Here is a 19,241-nt window from a genome sequence, read left to right on the forward strand (position 1 = left end):
CAGAAGAGTGTTGCCTGATAGTCTCACCCTTTCTGTGGTCCCTGTTAAAATGGATTGGAATGAGGGGAGGAGAAACAAAGTGGCTTTTTCAGGCTGAGAAACTCTTTTGTGAAGTGACTTAATCAGGTCAGTCTGGTGTCTTTGAGTCAATAGTATGTTGTTAGATTAATGAACAGCAGTGGCTTGCCAAGCTCATCTTCTGGTATGCTGTGACCAGGGCATATGTAGAGGGGTTAAGGAAGGAGGGTGGTGGAAGCAGAGTGAAACGATGTGAGAGATTTTTGCAGGAGTCAGATTTATTTGTTCTTTCCATTTGTCTTCCTCCCTCCCTCCCTCTCTCTCTTCCTCTTCTCCCTGCTCACCCTGCATAGGAATGAAGCTGATGTACTTGCATGACAATTCGGAAAACCTCACTGACAGCTTTAAAATCCAGCTATCAGATGGGAAACATAAAGTCCTCAGAACCATTTCAGTAAAGGTCATCCCGGTTAATGATGAGAAACCAGTGCTGAGCAAGTAAGACACATGTTCCTGTCTCTGACAGAGGGATGAGTTCAGACAAAATGATACAAAAGTGATAAAACAGTAAGTCAGTGACTGATGGGGATGATGCCATAACTAGTCACAGACTGTCAATGCAGATGTTTCCATGTGGGTCTCTATCAGCCAGTTTAACGAATAAAGAATTTAGTGAAAGAAGGACATACTTTAATACTGCTCAATATTAAAAGAATAGAGGAAAAAAAAAAAAAGCAGGGTAGCATGCTTGTTTTGTCTTTTGCAACTAACTTTAAGATGTTTGCCAGAGAGTCCTGATCTTTGCACATCTCTGCTGGCCACTGACCATGATGGTATGGACTGCAGCTACTCAACTTTCCCCTTCCCTGGGGCAACCGCCTGTCTAAACATGTCTCTGAAAGCAGCTCTGAATTTTGGCATAAGAGAATCCACAAAGCTGATGCCTCCTTGCACCACGAGGGAAAGCCTGTCAGTTTAATGATTCTCTTCTTTTCTATTACAAAACTCTATTTTTCACCCATAATTCAGCTTCTAAAAAGGTACATGATAACTTCTTTTCCAGTTCAAAACTAGGACTCATAAATGAATTAAAGGGTCAGAAATTGGCTGGCTGACCATTTGCAGATAGCTAGCTGGCTGCAAGAGAGCCAAACCTCTGGGACATTTTAACAAAGGGCTGATCCCTTGGGATCCCCGTTTTTTAGCTGATGACCTGCCACATGGATTACCAGGGCTTCTGTCCTCCTGGCTGCTTTCCAGCCCTGGACAGGCAGATGGGGAGCTCAGGACCTGAAGGCTTTGGGGGTATAGCTCTGAACCTCTAAAGCTGGCATTTCAGAAATGACTTGCAGCCTGTTAAGCAGGCTGCCACTAAAGTGTGAATTTCTGATCCCTTGGGATATTTGGCCTACCTTCTGATCAGACCTCCATTTCCCATGGCGAAGAATGCTGAATGTTTTTTATACCATATAGAGCTTCCTGCATTAATAAATGTTAGTTTTAATAGTTGAAAGTTTATCGAGGACCACATAATGCTAACAAGAAAGTCCATATCTTGCTAGAATAAAGGTTATAGTGTTTGTATTCATATCATGTACTGATAATTACCTTTTTTTTCCTCACATGGTAAAGATTGATATGTTGTTTTCCACCCTTTCTTTGTGAAGAAAAGTGATGGACTTCAAGAAGCCAAGTGTTTTTAGCTTTGCCCAGCTCTGTCCAGAAACTTGCTGCTTTGTCTGGTGATGTTAGATCTCAGCATTTGCCATTCCTGTGGTGAACGGTAGCACATAGTGAGGCATCTACTTGCAAAACAGCTGTTTCATTGTAAGAAGTTACTCCTTCTTGCCTGCTACTCTTCCACTGACATGCAGTATGCTCCCAGTGGTTAAGCAGTGGTGCTCTAAGGAAACATGTTCTGTTTGGCATTGAAGTGGTTTAGCTGCCACAGTCACCACATCTTTGCTGTGGAGTAGGAACTCCTTTATGATACTGTGGTGTTTTACAGATGAACATTTGACAATACCTGTAAGCTTTTTCTCATCTTTTGATCTAGGGGCACCTTTCCACCCCAGGGAATTTCAGCTCTCATCTCTGTTAGCTATGGTCAACAGACTGATGAATCTGGGATGGGACATTTTTGGCTGGCAAACAGTGGCTTTTATTCACAGTGATTGCCAAAAACTCAATCTGTCACCTCTTGGATTGCATCCTGTAGCAAGGGGTGCCCTAGGGGAATGTAGGCCTCATGAGGGTACTTCCAGGGGGTACTACATTCCCCTTGAAAGCTTCTTCTCAAGATGAGACTTGTGAGTGCTACAAGGACTTAATCAACTAACTGCTATGCAGAAAAATGAGTTGGGATTAGACAGCATTCAGGGTGTAGCTAAACATGTTTATCTTCACTTTTTTTTTTTTTAATCTTCTCTTCCTCGCTCATACAGTCTTTGGGTCAGACACCTGGTCTTTCTGTTTGCATAGTCCCAGCATGTTTATTGCTGGTATGAACAAATCATTAAAGCTGCTTGATCTTCATTAATATGACTTCATATACTTTGTCATATCAGTCCATTTTCGTTGCTTCTCATTTTGCCAAACAGGACATTTCTATGCCTCATATCCACACCAGTTTGAATATGAATCTTCAGCAAAAAACCCTCTGCTCTTTCTGAGAATAATAAATGTATTCCAAAATCACTAAGTAACTCTGACAACTCCTTCTCTGGAAACCTCAGCTGCCACTCTGCTTTGGAGCAGCCAGTTGCAGCTTGGCAAAGGAAGGAGCAGTTATATGAAGAATGTGTCTTTAGAATTCTTGTAAAAATTGATCTTTATTTGGCCTTTGAAATAGCACGGCTTGCACATGCTTAGTTGTGTCCAGCCAGAGCTTAGCTGCCCAAATGCCTAAGGAGTCTGTCCTTCTCCAACCTGCCCCATGGCCCCTGGGCAGATTAGCTTGAGGAGGTCCCATCCCTGTGGTGACTGAATATGCTGAATCCCCTCCAACCTCCTTGAAACTTTTGTATAGTCTAATAATACTGTTAGGATGCTACATTGCAAAAATGTAAAATAGCCAATAGCAAAACAATAAAGCAGGGTGCAGAAGCAAACTGGAGGATGGCTGCTCGCTGAGAACAGAAACAGAGCAGGTATGATCCAAGAATCATCCTGGAGAAAAACTGCATGAATTTCAGACTATGTGGGATTTTTTCCCTAAGAGCTGCAGCAAATTTTATTTCTTGCTAGTGATGCCATTTCTGCCAAAGAATAGGTGGCTTTAACCTACTTTTTGAATCAAGAACCCAGGAGAATTCTGCAGTGGGGAGCACAGAGAAGTCAGATAGGTCTTTGTAGTGTCTCTTAAAGATCAAAGTGAGCAGGGACAGACTATTTGAGAGACTGTCTTTCTCTAATAAATAATGAATTCATTAGAGCCAGTATTGCTACGCTATGGTTTATAGTAGTAGTAACATACAATACAGCCTGTTTGTTTACATTGTCCTCTTATAAATTGTATGAGGGTAAGTGGAATAGGGCCCAGGGAAAGAAGGCAGATGTGGTAAATCTCAGGTTGTAGGTATCTACTTTGTTGTTTTTCACCATTGTAAGAAGAAGCTGGCCTACCCTGTTTGCTTTTTTTTTTTTTTTTTTTTTTTGGTCTTTTGAACTGAAATAGGCACTCTCCTTTCATTCTTTCTGCAGTTGTAATTTCTGTCAGCATCTGGGTAATCCATATTCCTGGCAGAGTAATTACATGTTGGAAAGGTTACTTTTCTTTTATTGCATAAATACATGACTCTAATTTTTGCAGGAAGGATGATATAGACGTGAACATGGGTGAAACTCGAATAATTTCTGGTGCTGTTCTGTCAGCAGAAGATAAAGATACCCCTAGGGAGAGAATTTACTACTTATTTGAAACACTTCCAGAAAACGGTCAGCTTCAGCTCAAGGTTAGTCTTTGTACTTCAACAAAAAGCAGGCATGCAAAGAACTCTGTTATTTTAGGGTAGAATGAAGTTCATCTTCCTTTTCTCCCAAATGTCTGTCATGTTTTGAAGTAGACAGCTGTGGCCAGTTCGATTGTTGGAAGAACGTTTGAACCAAACAATGATGCTGTCCTAGAGACTTTGACAGTAAAGGCCAGATCCTCAGATGGAGGAGAGGGAGGGTGAGAAGCATGGCAGATACCTCAGGTGATAATGGAGAGATATGCTCAGAGAGTCAGCCCATGCAGGGGGACAGCCAAGTGTTGAAGCTGGGATGGGTTGGGGGGAAGGTCCTTAATCAAAAAAAGTGACTAGTGAGCCATTGCAATTATTTCAGGGTTCAGAAGGAATGGAGAGAGTGTGAAAAAGTGAGCAATAAATCATTAGTTAGAAGAAAAGTATATGGGGAAGGAAGGGAAAAAAGGAAGAACATGTAAAGGACATAGCAAAAGGAAAGGCAGAAATAAGATTAGGAATGGAAGGAAAGATGGCCATCTGTTAACCAAAGGTAAGCCACAGGAACAAGCATAGAAAAAATGCCTCTTTTTAATGGCATGCATATATAACAGAAAAAAAATCCAGTTTCTGAGACATGTGAGTCTGGAAAGTATTTTGATGTGGGATCCCTCCAAGGATCTGTGGATCACCCGAGGGGACTTGTGAATTAAAGGTGTCTCACACACCGGGGTGAGGAAGTGTTGGAGTCTGGAGTTGTTTGAACATGTAGGGTGCCTGCATGTATTTGAGCTCTCTGTTCTTGATAACCTTTGCTCCAAAGCTACTGACACTGTTACTGCAGGCTAAATGTCAAACACACAGATCTCCAATACAGAGTACTATGTTATCTTCAGAAAAGCAGGAAATTATATTGGGCAATTCACATCTTGCATGAGAGGACTTCTGGGGCTTTAAATTTCTGAGCTTCCCTGAAATTCCCTGTGGGTTCATTCCTGATATCCCTTTAGGTATTTTTTTTTTTGTTAGAACCAAGAGCAGCTTTGTGAAATTAAGAAGTAGAAAACATAATCTGGGTCAGGAACTATCTAATTTTCACCTTGTTGGTGTCTCATTGAGAAGTGTGCAGAAATTTATTTCCTGGAGTAAAAATGGCTACATTCCACTTACTCCATTTTATTTATGATCACTGTATCTTCTCCACCCTTAGAGCTGTTTGGAAACAACTCCAGCTATTTTCTTCCCTTCAAAACATGAAGGAAAGGGTCTATAGCTCAGAAGGGAAGTCAGGTAGCTGCCACTAACAGTCTGCATAACCTGCTAAGAAACACAGTTAACGGGAGGATTCATGGGAGACTATCTGTTTAATGAAGCATGCCTGCTCTTTCCAGTTAGACCAAGGATGGATGACTCTCCAAACTGGAATGAAGTGCACTCAGGAAGAACTGGATATGAACCTTGTGAGATATGTCCATACAGGAGCTACAGGGTCCAAGAACCAAGACAGCTTCAAGTTTTATCTGTGGGATGGGTACAACAGATCCCCAGCTGTGGACTTCTACATAAATATCAAGGACACGGAAAAGGGTAAAGATCTGCCAGACCTGATGTTTTACAGTGTCAGTTTCTGAAATAAAGATGATCTGAGTGCATGTCCTGATCCTTCCCTGAGAACTACATAAGCCCTTGGCAAGTCTCCTCGCAGATCCCAAAAGTCTGTCTGCTTGGATTTCACTGCTGACCAGAGCCCTGATATTCCCATTGGTGAAGAAGGGGTCCTGGGATTTTAAAAGGCTCTGCCTGCAGCAATGCCTTGCACCTTGCCTCCCAGGACTCCCAGCTACTTCCAAATGGAGTTGCAAATATCCTTCTTAAACTAGTTTTATGTCTGACTAAATCAAAGCACAGAAAAACATCAAGGATGCAATAAGGTAGGCAAAATATTGTTCAAGAACAGCTCTGTCTCCCAGGTTTATGCTCTTAGTCTCACTATCTCTCTCCTTTTATTGCATCCCTACCAGAAACCGAAATTATACCAAGTTAACCTACACTGCTAAGATAGAAGCAAGGGTCAGAGAGTTGTGCTGTCTCCATCCTTGACAGTATTCCCTGATTGGATAAAGCCCTGAGCGATCTGGTTATGGCTGATCTCATGTTTCACCCTGCTTTGAGCAGAAGGTTGGACTAGAGATATCCTGAAGTCCCTTCCAGCCTGAATTTCCCTGTAATCCTACAGTCCTATGACTTCTCTACTGGTGATGGCTTGTGTGTGGCTAAATAATGCATAAGAGATCAATTTACAATTCACCATGACTATTTCAGTGTTGTTTTATCTACCCTGCAGGAGACATTGCTGTTTTCTTAAAACCTCTTAGAGTGCCAAAAGGGGATCGGGGCTACATTACAACTGATGTCCTCCTTGCACTGGATGGTACTGACAAACCAGAGGAGCTCCTCTGTGTGATAACTTCCCCACCCCAGTATGGACAAATAGAATACATCAGCTATCCGGGTATCCCCATTACAAGCTTCAGTCAAATGGATGTAGCAAGACAGATAGTCTGCTATGTTCACAACACAAAGGCAGCTGTTTCTGAAGATACATTCAGGTAAGGCATAACACCCCACTCCCTAAACTTTTCCCCTTGAATGTTCTTTTTGATATTTAAAAAAACCCACAATACAACAGAAACAAAACTGAAACCCAGACAAATTATTAAAAAGAGGTGAAAGCTCTGTGGGTATTCTCAATATTTATATAGCAAAGATATTTCTACACATAGTTGTGACTGCTTTGGTAAAAAATGCATTTTCTAATGGATGCTGAAACTGTAGCCAGAACCACATTCACTCAATAATACTAGCTTCAATATTATTATAGCACCCAAATATACACAGCTGTTAAGATTTAAGAGGGGGAGAAGGACTGAGAACATGCTTTATGGAATTTTCCTGTGGTTTCTTGCTGCAACTGGATGTGGTAAAAGTGGCCCATACAGGTATTAAATAACTGCTTTCTTTTTTATTCTTATTTATCATATTCATTCGATTCCAGGCTTTTTGAATCCATAAGTAGTTCTTCAACATACTGAAAACCATTCCACTTATCTATTCTCGCATCACAATGGCTCAGAAATTCATGTAGACAATTAGATTTTTGGGGTAGACCTGGTTACCTATAAGCCCAGTTCAGCAGCCTAGTGATAAATATCACTAGGTTTAGTTTCATCTGTTTCTGCACCTTCCCCTTACACCAGCTTAGACTAGCTGCACTCCTAAAGCGAGTATTTCCTTGTTTTGTTCTTAAATGAACCTTCCTTAGTTACAGAGTGGAATGATGTAATGAGCTATAATCAGGTAAAGTCAGAGTAGAGGTTTTATTGTTCAAGTCTCGGGGACATTTTTGTAAAAGATCAAATTCAGGGGAAAAAAAAAGCTCAGAAATAAGAAGTTTCTAAAGGAGGAATGCTTACTTCTTGCTAGCATTGGCAAACCCCCCTGAAAACAGTTTTTGACACAAAACGGACTTTCTATAAAATTCAAATCTTCCACACAAAATTAAAAACATATTGTTTTTTTCATTTGTGATTAAGAAAAATGAAAGATTCATCTCCTAAGAGTTGCCATTCAGAAAAGACTCCTTTTTACACTCTTTTTTGAATAGATTCCTGATCTGAATGGCATTTTCCATGATGCATGATGAAGATTCAAGAACATGTTGTGTCATCCAGTTTGAGAGCTTTTTTGCAGGGAAGTCAAGCAAGTGGGGCATGAAGACATCCAATAAACTTCCCTGTAACACCAGGGCAGCTCAGGTGACATTATCTAGACTTAAGGCAAAAGTAATTTTGTGACTTTCCTCAGTTGAAACATTTTAAACTATTCCTTCCAATAAACTAAATGTGGTGGAAATTCTAGTTAGGAGATTTCTCTAATCCACTTCTGGTCATAGCAGAAAAAGTGAACAAATAATCTCTGGCTTTGTGTTTCTTGATTGTGAAACAATATGACCAAAACTAGAATTAGCTTAGACAAGTAATGTTGCAGTAATGCCAGCCCTAGGTCAGGCAGCGTAGGAGTGGCTTGCATCACTATGATTTCTGTCCCACGCTAATTAAAGCAGGCCAAACAATTCTGAGGAAACTGTACATGTAGATAAACCCAATATCTTCTGTTTAGACCAATGGCTAAGAACCAAACTAGGAAGTCAGCCTTATAAAAGTAAGGTTACGATGCTTTAATAAATACTGATATTCAATAACTATTTTAGTCACAATAATTGACGTTCCTTGATGTTATCATTTGGAAAAGAATTTTATTTTGTTTAGGCATATAAATATTGTGGCAGGATATTATTCTTATTAAAACAAGGAATGGTTACATTAATTATATGGGTAATTATGGGGGGAGTTAACTGATCAGATTTTTACTTTCCACTGAAGTACTTCCTTCAGACATAAATTTGCCTGTATTGTTTGGTGCTGCTGGCCTGGAAGAAAGATTTGGCAGTGCTTATTTGGACAGATGACTTCAAGTGATTAGCAACCTGACATCAGATGCTGGCAGCAGGATACTAAAAGAACATGCTAATGTCCTCCATTTTGACACGCTGGCTCGATTTTGTAATGAGCTGGCACTATTTATGATTCCATTTTTATCTTTTAAATGCCATGACAGATGGTAGGTCCTACAGCCAACTCTGTTGCCATCAAACTGCAGAAAGCATGAAATGTTGGTAATGGTGAAATCAAACCATGCAACATGTCCTCCTAACTGTGCCTGAGAGTTGTCCCCTAAATTTCATCAGAGTGAGGAGAATACTGGCTGTTCTCCATTTCTGAGGAAAAGATGAAGCAGCCATAAACCAGAAACAAACAACCAAAATCTCCCAAGGTGCAGAAAAAAGGACATGTTGGACACAGGCAGCTTCATCACCTGTGAAATCAAGTGGCATACCACATTTGCATTGTAAATTTCAGTCTGATGTAAATAACCACGAGGTTTGCTCCTATCTGGTATTCTGTAAAGACTGAATGAATCTTCAGTTTAATGAACTGAATTATCTAATACTTTCACTTAAATATTGTTTGAGACATCATCCAAATGATTTTACAGCCATCGAAAGAACCAGAGGAAACTCACTTCCACTGCAATCCTCCACACATTTTGAGATGGTTAAGGTCTTGCCTGAACATCTTTTGCCCTTTTTTTCCTTAGCATAGTATTGATCATCATTATCCTAGTTCTGTATTTGATTTCAGCTAGATTACTAATAGCACAACTCTTTTACCATTGGTACAATAGCATTAGGTCAGTGCAGACAGATGTCTCTAGGTTCCCAGCTGGGAATACCATCCTCAGTAAACATATTTTTAACAGCTATATAGTCCCTGGTTTGCCTACACTCATTCCCATCTGTTTCATGGCATACTGCCAGTTTACAAGTTGATCAAGCCCTAATCATCCAGCACTGGTGAAGGCAGTGAGGAGCTTTGGATGGGCAGTCTGTGTGACACAGTAAACTACTCCATGACCTACTGAAGGTCACTCATATTCCAGGCACACAACGGTATGCCAGGTCCTGACACTGTAATTATTTAAATACTTCTTTGAGGTCTGCAGTCAAGAGAGTGAAAGGAGACAGGAAATCTAAATGTCAACCAGTCCCATTTCACTTATGCGTGGCAGCAGCATGCTAGATGGAAAGCAGCCAGCTAGGCTGGCCCTCATATTGTCTGAAACAACTGACCCATGATACTGTTCCATACAAAATCAACTAAATAACTGTAACTGTATGTACATCTAAAGTGCTGGGATTTGGAGGGTGGGGGAAAAAGGAAAGTCAGGGAATGTGAACAGTCTACCACAAGCAAATTTCTTTGCAAAGCAGACCCTGTTCTGACTCAGGCAGAACAAACCTGGGTGGAAACCACCCTTGAAGATGCTTTTGAATGTACTATGCAGCATAACCACAGAAACTTCCTTAGAAAGAGAGGTAACTCTTGAGTACTGTATGGTGATGGGACATAAAGGCTCAAGAGACGTTTTCAAAGGAATTTTTACTTTGATATACTCTCAAAAGTCTTTGTTACAGGCATAACGTGCAATGTAAGAGCTTTCAGAAAAAATACTGAAGTAATAATCTTGACAATGAAAGTAGAATGAATTTTGAAGACTAAAAGATTGGTTTTCTCTATCTGATAATAAATTTCTGCAGACCATACTGTCACTCGTATGGCAAAGGCCCATACTCAGCTGGCAAGGTTCTGTTATGGTTTAACCCTAGCCAGCAGCTAAGCACCACTCCTTCACTTGCTTACTCCTCCCCAGTGGGATGGGGAGAGAATCAGAAGAATACAAGTAAGAAAACTCATGGGCTGAGATAAAGACAGTTTAATATGTAAAGTAAAAGCTGTGCATACTGGCAAAGCAAAACGAGGAATTCATTCACACTCCCCATGGGCAGGCAGGTGCTCAGCCATGCCAGGAAAGCCGGGCTCCATCACGCGTAATGGTTACTTGGGAAGACAAACACTGTAACTCTGAACATCTCCCCCTTCCTTCTTCTTCCCCCAGATTTATATGCTGAGCACGGCACAGTACAGTATGGAATGTCCCTCTGGTCAGTGGGGGCCAGCTGTCCTGGCTGTGTCCCCTCCCAGCTCCTTGTGCCCCCCAGCCTCCTCACTGGTGGGGTGGGGTAAAGGCCTGGGCACTGGGTAAGCCCTGCTCGGTGACAGTGGTAACATCTCTGCATTGTCAGCGCTGTTTTCAGCACAAATCCAAAGCATAGCCTCATACTAGCTACTGTGAAGAAAATTAACTCTACCCCAGCCACAACCAGCACAGCTTCCAACAGATTTTCTCTTCAGCCATGGGCACCCTTTTCTTTCTCTTGTTTAGGAAAGGAAAATTAACTATAGAGCATAATCAAATCATGATTATATTTATCATGAGTATATTTAAAGAAACGTTACTGTCTGAGAGAGGAATATAAGAAACTATGCTGCTAGTATATACGAATTCCCAGCATGGAATAAGAACTTTGCAGGTCTGAGCTTTTGATAAATACAGGGTACATACATCTACATTTCAGAAATTACCCTAGCAACTTGTATAGTTCTGCCCAATATCTCCCACAGAATCTTAGTATTTCAGTGAAACTTTACTTGAGAAACATGAGCCAGTTCCCCTGAGTACACAGAAATTTACAGACACAGTTAGTGCCTAAAAAACATGTAAAGTGAAATGAGGATGGATCTTTTTCCAGCTTGTTTCTTCAGTTTTGGGGCTATTGGCTACAAAAGGCTTGTAACAGTGAACAGAAAAAAAAGTATTGTCCAGGAAGATCATGCACTTCACACATCTCTTTCTGTAAGTTATGGGCAAGGCCAGCATTTTCACTGGCAGTTGCCACTGCCACGTAACCAAGTGAAGATAATGTATTTATGTATGTATGTATGCATGCCAGAGGGTGCAGTAATGCCCCCAGCCAGCCCACCATTTTAGATCTCCATCTGTATCTGAGCTAAAAGGTTAGATCAGCTCTGTTATTACTGCTGAGACTGATGGATACATCCTCAAAGCCATTCCTCTGGCACCTACCCAGATTCCTGCAGAAGCACTACAACTCTTGCCATATACCTGGCCATCAGCTTTCATGTTTTTCATCCACCTTACCCACAGTCTGGGTCTAAGCTCGGACCAGCTCTACTACTTTTGCAGTATCAACACAGGCAAGTCCTGTAGTAAAGGTGTGTATTATCATTTCATTTCAGTACATGGTGAATCAAGAACACATGCTGAAGACTACCTTGCCTCTCTTTGCTAGATTCGTCATCAGCAACGGACTGAGGACTAAGCATGGGACATTCATGATCTCCTTGGAGGCAGCCGACCAAGCTTTGCCCACACTGTCTAGGAACATGGGGTTAAGATTAGTGGAAGGCACTGTGGCACTCCTTTCTCCCGATGTCCTGCAGCTTTCAGACCCAGACACTGCCAAAGAAAACCTTACCTTCCTTTTGGCTCAGCTCCCCCAGTATGGTCATCTCTATTATCGAGGGGCTGTGCTACTGGAGTACAACTTCACCCAGCAAGATGTGGACAACGGGGATGTTGCATACAGGCACCGAGGTGGGCAATCTCAGATTGACAGATTTACGTTTGTTGCAACAGATAAAACTAATCAAGGCTTCATCGTGAATGGGAGGGTGCAGAGTGAGCCAGTGGCATTCACCATTCAGGTGAGTATGAACACAGGCCTACTTAAAAGAGATATATAGCACATATATGCAGATATAAGGTGGGAAATGTAGTAAATTTGATAAGAACTTGATGCAGTCTGTAGTTTAACTGAGGCATTTATCAGCTAAAATGTTTGCTTTCTGTGTTCCATGAATAATTAACCTGGAGAATTAAGTACTTGCCACAATGCATTACTCAGAGAATTTTATAGAGTGCAAAGAGATAGATGGTATTTAAGAGAAGAAAGACATCCTGTTTATATAAATATAAGCAAGTATATACCTGCTAAACTATTTTACACAGAAATCTCAACCCTAAAGTTGAGCCCAGCTATGAAGAGGAATGAAATTCCTCCTGCTCTGCTTTCCCACTTGGTACCTGACCCACTGATTTGCATTAGAGGGATACTAGGGTGACTGTAGATCTTTAAGCCATGGGAATCTTGAATTACAGCCACCTTGCTCCCACAACAGGACAGTCTGTCTTCCTTCTGGGAGTCTTTCTAAGATGCCTGCTCTGATTTTTACTTCCTTTACTAGGATGTTTCGGTTCACTTCCCGTTTCCCTCATTTTCAAGTTCTTCCCACTGTGACATAGGCTCAGGTGTCTTTGCTATGACTTCTTGTACGTATTTATCTGGCATGTTTCAGTATATAAAGCAGGCCTGGTTGCACTATATGTCAAAATTCTGTATGTTTCAAAACACTGATACTAATGAAGAGGCTCCTAACTTCTGATGACAAAGTCTGAAGTTATATGATGAGCGAGGAGTGCCATTTTAGCAGAAGACAAGACACAGAAACAGCACCAAATATTGTGGAGTGCTAGAATATTCATCAAAGTTGTGAAAAGTACCACAGATTTGTGGAGACATATTGGCCAGGTCTATGATTGTATTTATGATAATCCTTGGGTGTCCATGATTGTTATTGTAAAACAGAGGTAAGAAACCTTTGCTGGAGTTTTCATTTGCTATGAAGAAATTTACATCAAAAAGGAGGACTACGGGGAGTGTGGGACATCACGGCAGAAGTACACAGAATTTGTGTTGCTCTCCCCAGCACATGCTTTATCCCACCGCATGCAGCAAGTGACTGGGCAATCTGGGCTTGGAAACCTTGCATGGGAAGAGTAGGTAGCTGGAGATCAGACTTCTTCTGGAGCAGGCTGTGAGTGAAAGTAGCTATTGCTACCCTGAGCAGGCTGCTGTGCTTTTAGCAAAAATAAGACAGAGAATAATTTGATGCTGTAAAATGAATATACATTTGTCTAACTTTCATTTAGGTGGATCATTTGGACAAAATGGCACCAAAAATTATTCATCTCCATTGCTTTTCTGATGTGGAAATGCTGAAGAATGGCAATTACGGGATCTATATTACTGCCAGGTCCCTGAAGGCATCTGACCCCAATACAGAAGATGACAAAATAATTTTTAAGATTTTACAAGGTCCTTATTATGGCTACCTGGAAAATGTAACAACAGGTGCTGTCTTCTATAATCTCTGTATTTTGGGACATACGTTAACGTTTGCTTGATAAAGGAAATCAAAATTTCTTAGCAAACTGGGCAAGGTTTTAATGTAGCAAGAAAGCTTTTGAAATGAAATCTGAGTTTCAAATTCATCATGAATCCTCAAAGAGTTTGAGATTATAGTCAAGAGCTTCTGTTGAGAAACTATTTTTTGTTTGTGTCAAGAAAATATAGATTAATATTGAACTTAGCCTTTTGATGAACAAATCACATGGGGAGAAATCAGCTGGGGCTTATAACGAGCTGGGACGTAGCTGTTTAGCTATAAAATCAGGTTTCTGAAAGTTCAAATTTTCTAAGTGTTCAACAAAAAGAAAAGTTGAAAACAGACTGTTTGAGCTACATGGCTTTTATTAACAGGCTTTTAATTGACCTGAATGTTTCTTTTCTTCCTCAGGTGGTCTTATTCAGGAAAGGTTTAGCCAAAAGGATTTAAACAGCAAAATCATACTTTATGTCATCAATACATCACAGGAAGTGAATTCAGACAGCTTGGAGTTTCAAGTCACAGATGCCAGTGGAAACTCCGCGGTGCCCCAGAGGTAGTTCCGACCCTGGGTGGTGCACTGGGTGCACCACTCCCCCCACCCCCTGGGCGAAGGAACATGTGCCAGGCTTGAAGCTGTGTATACGCAAATATAGCTATGACTCAAACTGCCTTTTCCTTTGTTGAAGTGTAGAGAAGGTTTCTTCCGCTCACGGAGGTGAAATACAAAGGGCTAGCTCCAGGTTAGGCTGAGGCTCAGTTCTCAAGGGCCTTGGGAGTCTTGCAGGACAGTATAATGGAGTTCACTCTAAATGGCAGCTGGACATTTTGAGATCTGAGATAGCTGAGTGCTGAGGGACAGGACTTGCTTCATGTACATAGTTCTGCACCTGGAGGTCATTCGTGCCGTGTACTGACAGCAACACTTTTTTCACAAGCTTGAGATCACGATGGAAGAGATACTCTCAAGGAGTAAAAGCTATGAGAGCCATACTTCCAGGAAAGAGCACTGAAAGAAGCTGGAGGGCACACAGCATCTTCTCTGTCATCCAAAATTTGTATTAGGCATATTATCAAAATTTCCTTGTGAAATATGATAAGCCTCACACACAAAAATTAGAGGCTGGCGTATCCTTCAAACTGCTTTAACAATAAAGGCCAAAAGTGGGAGCAGCTCTATAGCAAGGGCAATGTTTTTCTTTGTATCTGAAAATAAGACTGAATGTTCAACCAATTTATTCAATCAGAAGCAACTGAGAAAAATAACTAAGGCTATTTAGGCTATTTTCCTGTGCTAAACTGGCTACTCACAAACCGGGACTGATGGCGAGGGAGGGCGTCCCTGCAGAGGGGAGAGGGGATGGGGACACAGCAGAGCTGGAGACAGCGTTTCAGCAGTTATGCGCTGTGCCAAAAGATGTCCCCATACACAAACACACCTGAATACAGCCAGCCTGAGCAATTCCCAGCTGCACTGGGCCAGCTCACAGATGCACAGATATTAAAAGCACCATTATAAAGCCACCACTCCTCGTGGGGAAGTGTGGCTTCTTGTATATAAATAGCAATGTGTAACATAGCTGTATGAAGAGAACAAAGAGAAGGCACTTTTTCTATGGAAAATGGGAGTTTCTAGGGAGTAGAAATTGTCTGTTACTCGCACTGAACCTCAGAATGAAGTGGGACTTGGCTTTTAAGGAAAAAATAATTCTTTTAATATTGCATTTAACAGCCTGTGAGACATTATTTTTTTAAAAAACAGTGTATCACCTAATGGTCACTGGTTCAAAGTACGAGTCTGATTTGCATGTTGATATTATTAAAATTGAATCCCAGCTTTTACCTGAATGCTGCTGGACTACATCTGGCACATGCATCCTCTTAAGCAAAAATAAAGCAAATCTAAATGGGTTGCCCACAAAGTCATTGTTACATGATATAGGAGGACAGGAAGAAACTTCCACTGGTGTTAGAGCTAGTCAGCCCTGATAGGTTTACAAGTTTGTTTTAGAAGCATTCACATTGTTTTGTAGGCAGCACAGCTCATTTTCCTTCTTTCTGCTCTCTTTCATTCCTCTCTGACTTTCACTAATTTTTATCACAGCTTTTAAAAGGGTGAGATCTTTATTGGCTACTCTGTGCAGTCCTCCAAGGTTCATTCACACCCCTTATAAACGATTCTAAAATCCAGTGTACGAGACACTCAGCCACTTCTATGGCTGAAGAGTGAAATACAGAGTATTAAAGTAAGGGGAATGGGGAGGGCACTCGCACAGAGACAGAGAAGTCCTGAGTGTGTCCCACGCACTGTAGGAGGAGGGTTAGAGGGCAGATGAAAGAAGGTGGGAGAAAAGGAGGATATTGCAGAAAAATACTGGGGAGTGAAAGTTAAAATAAAACTGTAGCATTAAAGAGAACAAGGAAGAAACAGTGATAGCTTGTCTCGGCCTGTTTGGTGTTATGGACAAATCCTGCTCATCTCAAATCTCAAAGTTGCTGCAGACCCCCTCTGGTTCTGCAACAAGGTTCAGGCTTGGTTTGGGTTAGACCAGGGCTTGACTGGAAGATTTATTAACCACCTCCCCCTCTTCCTAATCAGCCAAATCACACCAAAGTGTTGATCTGGAAACACAGACTTGGTATGTGTATTGGCTAAATCAGCAGGCAGGGGAAAGATAGCTCCTCACTGAACCTCGGAACAGCATGGGCTGGGGGTAGCAGGGGAAGTGGCTTTGCTTCACACGGGCTTTCCTTCCTCTCCCCCACACAGGCTGGAGCTGCGATGGTCTCGGATTGAAATGCAACAGACTGAATATGAAGTGTGTGAGAGTGTGGGAGTGGTGTCTCTGAAAATCACCAGAGCGGGACATTCTGCAGAGTCTGCCTTTATAGCTGTGGAGGTAAAGCTAAAAGCCAAGCTCCTAACTGGAAACTTGGAGCCCATTAATTTCTGCCTCAGACTTTAAAGGCATTTCAGTAATCAGCAAAAAGGCCATACAATTCAAACCAGACTCGCCAGGACACTGTCCTTGCTAGTACAGATGGTTGAAAAATTGCTGGCAAGACTTTCAGAGTTTTAAGTAGAAATGCTGATGAACCAAACCTGGAATATTTTGGAGTAGTATTTCAGTTTTGATGACCTTCTGTGACAGAGCAGGCAGTTTCCTCTGGTGCTATGCTCAGAAGTGAGTTTCCAGAATTTGCCACTTTGAAATCCAGGCTTTTGGCAACCTGGGGCCTTGAGACTTCTCTCCCTACTCAGGCTGGAAAAGCCCAGGAGCTATGGAAGCTTCAACTCCACAGTCATGGCAGCTTCCCTCATTTCTCTCTGCACTGACATCAACCCAGAAAAAAGCCAAAAGGAACCCTCTATATCTTCAGTAATGGCCTCTGTCTTACATAAAAATGTATCGTTCTAATTTTTTAAAACAGGTTTTGTACAATTTGCCTTCACAAATTTTAGCCTTCCTTGTAAGGGTTGGCATGTCTTTTTTGAAGCTCCATGGAGAGGCACACAGTAGCTTTAGCACACAGCAGAATGCAGTGGTTTGATGAAACAGGTCACAGCTTGGCATTTACTGTTTGATTTCTTCTCAGGTCAATGGAGTATCTGCTGTGGTGGGAAAAGACTTTACAGTGAATCCCTCCAAGCTTGTTCAGTTTGATCCAGGTATGAACCAGCACACCGAATAATTTTAAAATTAACTCACCGATTTTGAAAGTTTAAACTTTCATTTTGGAGAGTGAAACCTATTACGTATCTGTAGCTATAGGAGCTGAATAGGATTAAAGACATTTGGGCTTATTTTCTAGAAGCACAGTGGACTTCCTTTGTGAATTAATATCCTTGAGATACTAATGGATGAGATGGAATACGGTCCCTTTACATCAGTTAAAATATCAGAGGTGCTGAAATGATTTCTCCTAATCTCCCTGCACCTAGGCTGAGGAGGACTCATCCTGAGCTGTGAGATGATTTAAAGATCTCAGGCATAATATTTAAAGCCCAGGATGGTGGTCAAATTTAGGCATAACTGAGTACAGCTTAAGTTATGCAAGATATCCGAGACAAGAAGGGTGCAAAAGAACCTGAAAATTGTCAAACCTCATCTCCGTTTGCACTGTAACCATAACAGCAGCCTGACCTTGGCTGAGGCTGTAAATAGCAAGAAATGGTAACTGTATTATCAAAAGTAGCTTGACTTTTTTTGCTGGAGGAGAATCAATAGTAAAAATGAATACAAATGTGAAGATGCTGAAAGTAAGCTTCCTCTGTTCTGCACAATTTATTATTGTTATGCTTTGGTTTTCTACCTGGGTTTAGAGAGTTTCAGTCCAGGTCAGAGTTTCACAATTTACCATTCAGAAATTCAGCTTCACCTGAAAAACTTGCTTTTACTCAGATAAAAGGGGAATTTCATCTGGGAATGAAAACCCATTTGCTATCATAATCACTTCCTTTGAATATGCAAGACCAAGTTTTTTTGGAACACATCCTGTTGGCATAGGCCAGAACATATTTGAGTTTAGAAAATGGAGGTCCACACAGGCCTCCCAGGATGTCACCTGCAACACGGGCAGAGGTTATCCCAAGACTGTCACCAGTAAGGTTTCAATGGCAGAAAGTCACGGTGACTACAGAGGATACAAAATACATTATCTGTGAGTGGCTGAAATAAATAGTATGTATTTGATGGTAAAAATGTGTTTGAAAAACAGATATGGGGAATACAACGTCAGTTCCAGCCAAAGCCTGGAGATTTTTACTTTAGGACTTAAGCTTTTTACTTTGAAAAAAAGGCATTGTATGCCACAGAGATTTTGTAACACTGCATCCTATGGATGGATTCATATATACATCAGCTTTGCTTGGCTGTCCCATAGGAAAAATTGTAGCTTTAAGTTCAGAGTTACAAATCTGATTATTTGGGAAATTTGCCACTACAGTCCACCTTGAGAAAGGCAAATTTTGTGTGAAGGTGTGGAATCAGCAACTGCTGGTTAATTTTCAGAGGTGGGTGAAGGAGGACATCCAGCAGACAGCAGTAAAAAAACCCACCTGGGCAGAAAGGTGGAAATTCACCTTAATTTCCAGTGTTTCTGGAACATACATTTCAGAACACATGTTTATGAAACATCTGAAACCAATGATCCACTCTCTGAGACCCTTTAACTAGCAATAGCGGTGGGGTTTTTAGTTTGAAATTAGAAGATGGAAGATCTGAGGGATCAGTGTAAAAAGCCCTTCATACTGTGCTGACCCAGGATTCCAGCTCTCTTTCCTCTAATGTACCATACAGTCAAGCTTATCAGCCTCTGGAGTGAAATAGCTGAAGATCACTGTAAAGACATTTTTAGTGCAAGGACCTTTGATATAATTTTCCTTTTCTGCTGGTCCATGGAGATTTTTCAAGCATGGGACAGTTTGGAGTTGCTGTTGTTGTCTTTCTGAATGTGGTGTAAAGTCACAGGCAAATTAACTGTGAACGTAGATAGGAGACATGCACACTGT

The 19,241-nt window shown here is 41.3% G+C and overlaps 1 protein-coding gene across 1 annotated transcript in view; it reads left to right on the forward strand.

Annotated features, from left to right (window-relative positions):
• Positions 1-19,241, forward strand: part of FREM1 (FRAS1 related extracellular matrix 1) — a 75,026-nt gene that overhangs the window by 38,242 nt on the left and 17,543 nt on the right. Inside the window, exons 21-29 of the mRNA XM_056325580.1 lie at positions 372-516; positions 3,830-3,971; positions 5,354-5,549; positions 6,307-6,571; positions 11,794-12,208; positions 13,494-13,695; positions 14,141-14,285; positions 16,500-16,629; positions 17,327-17,399. Of these exons, the coding sequence (XP_056181555.1) occupies positions 372-516; positions 3,830-3,971; positions 5,354-5,549; positions 6,307-6,571; positions 11,794-12,208; positions 13,494-13,695; positions 14,141-14,285; positions 16,500-16,629; positions 17,327-17,399 (1,713 nt within the window). The remainder of the gene's footprint in view (positions 1-371; positions 517-3,829; positions 3,972-5,353; positions 5,550-6,306; positions 6,572-11,793; positions 12,209-13,493; positions 13,696-14,140; positions 14,286-16,499; positions 16,630-17,326; positions 17,400-19,241) is intronic.

Source organism: Falco biarmicus, chromosome Z (genome assembly GCF_023638135.1).
Source record: "Falco biarmicus isolate bFalBia1 chromosome Z, bFalBia1.pri, whole genome shotgun sequence".
Lineage (NCBI taxonomy): Eukaryota > Metazoa > Chordata > Aves > Falconiformes > Falconidae > Falco > Falco biarmicus.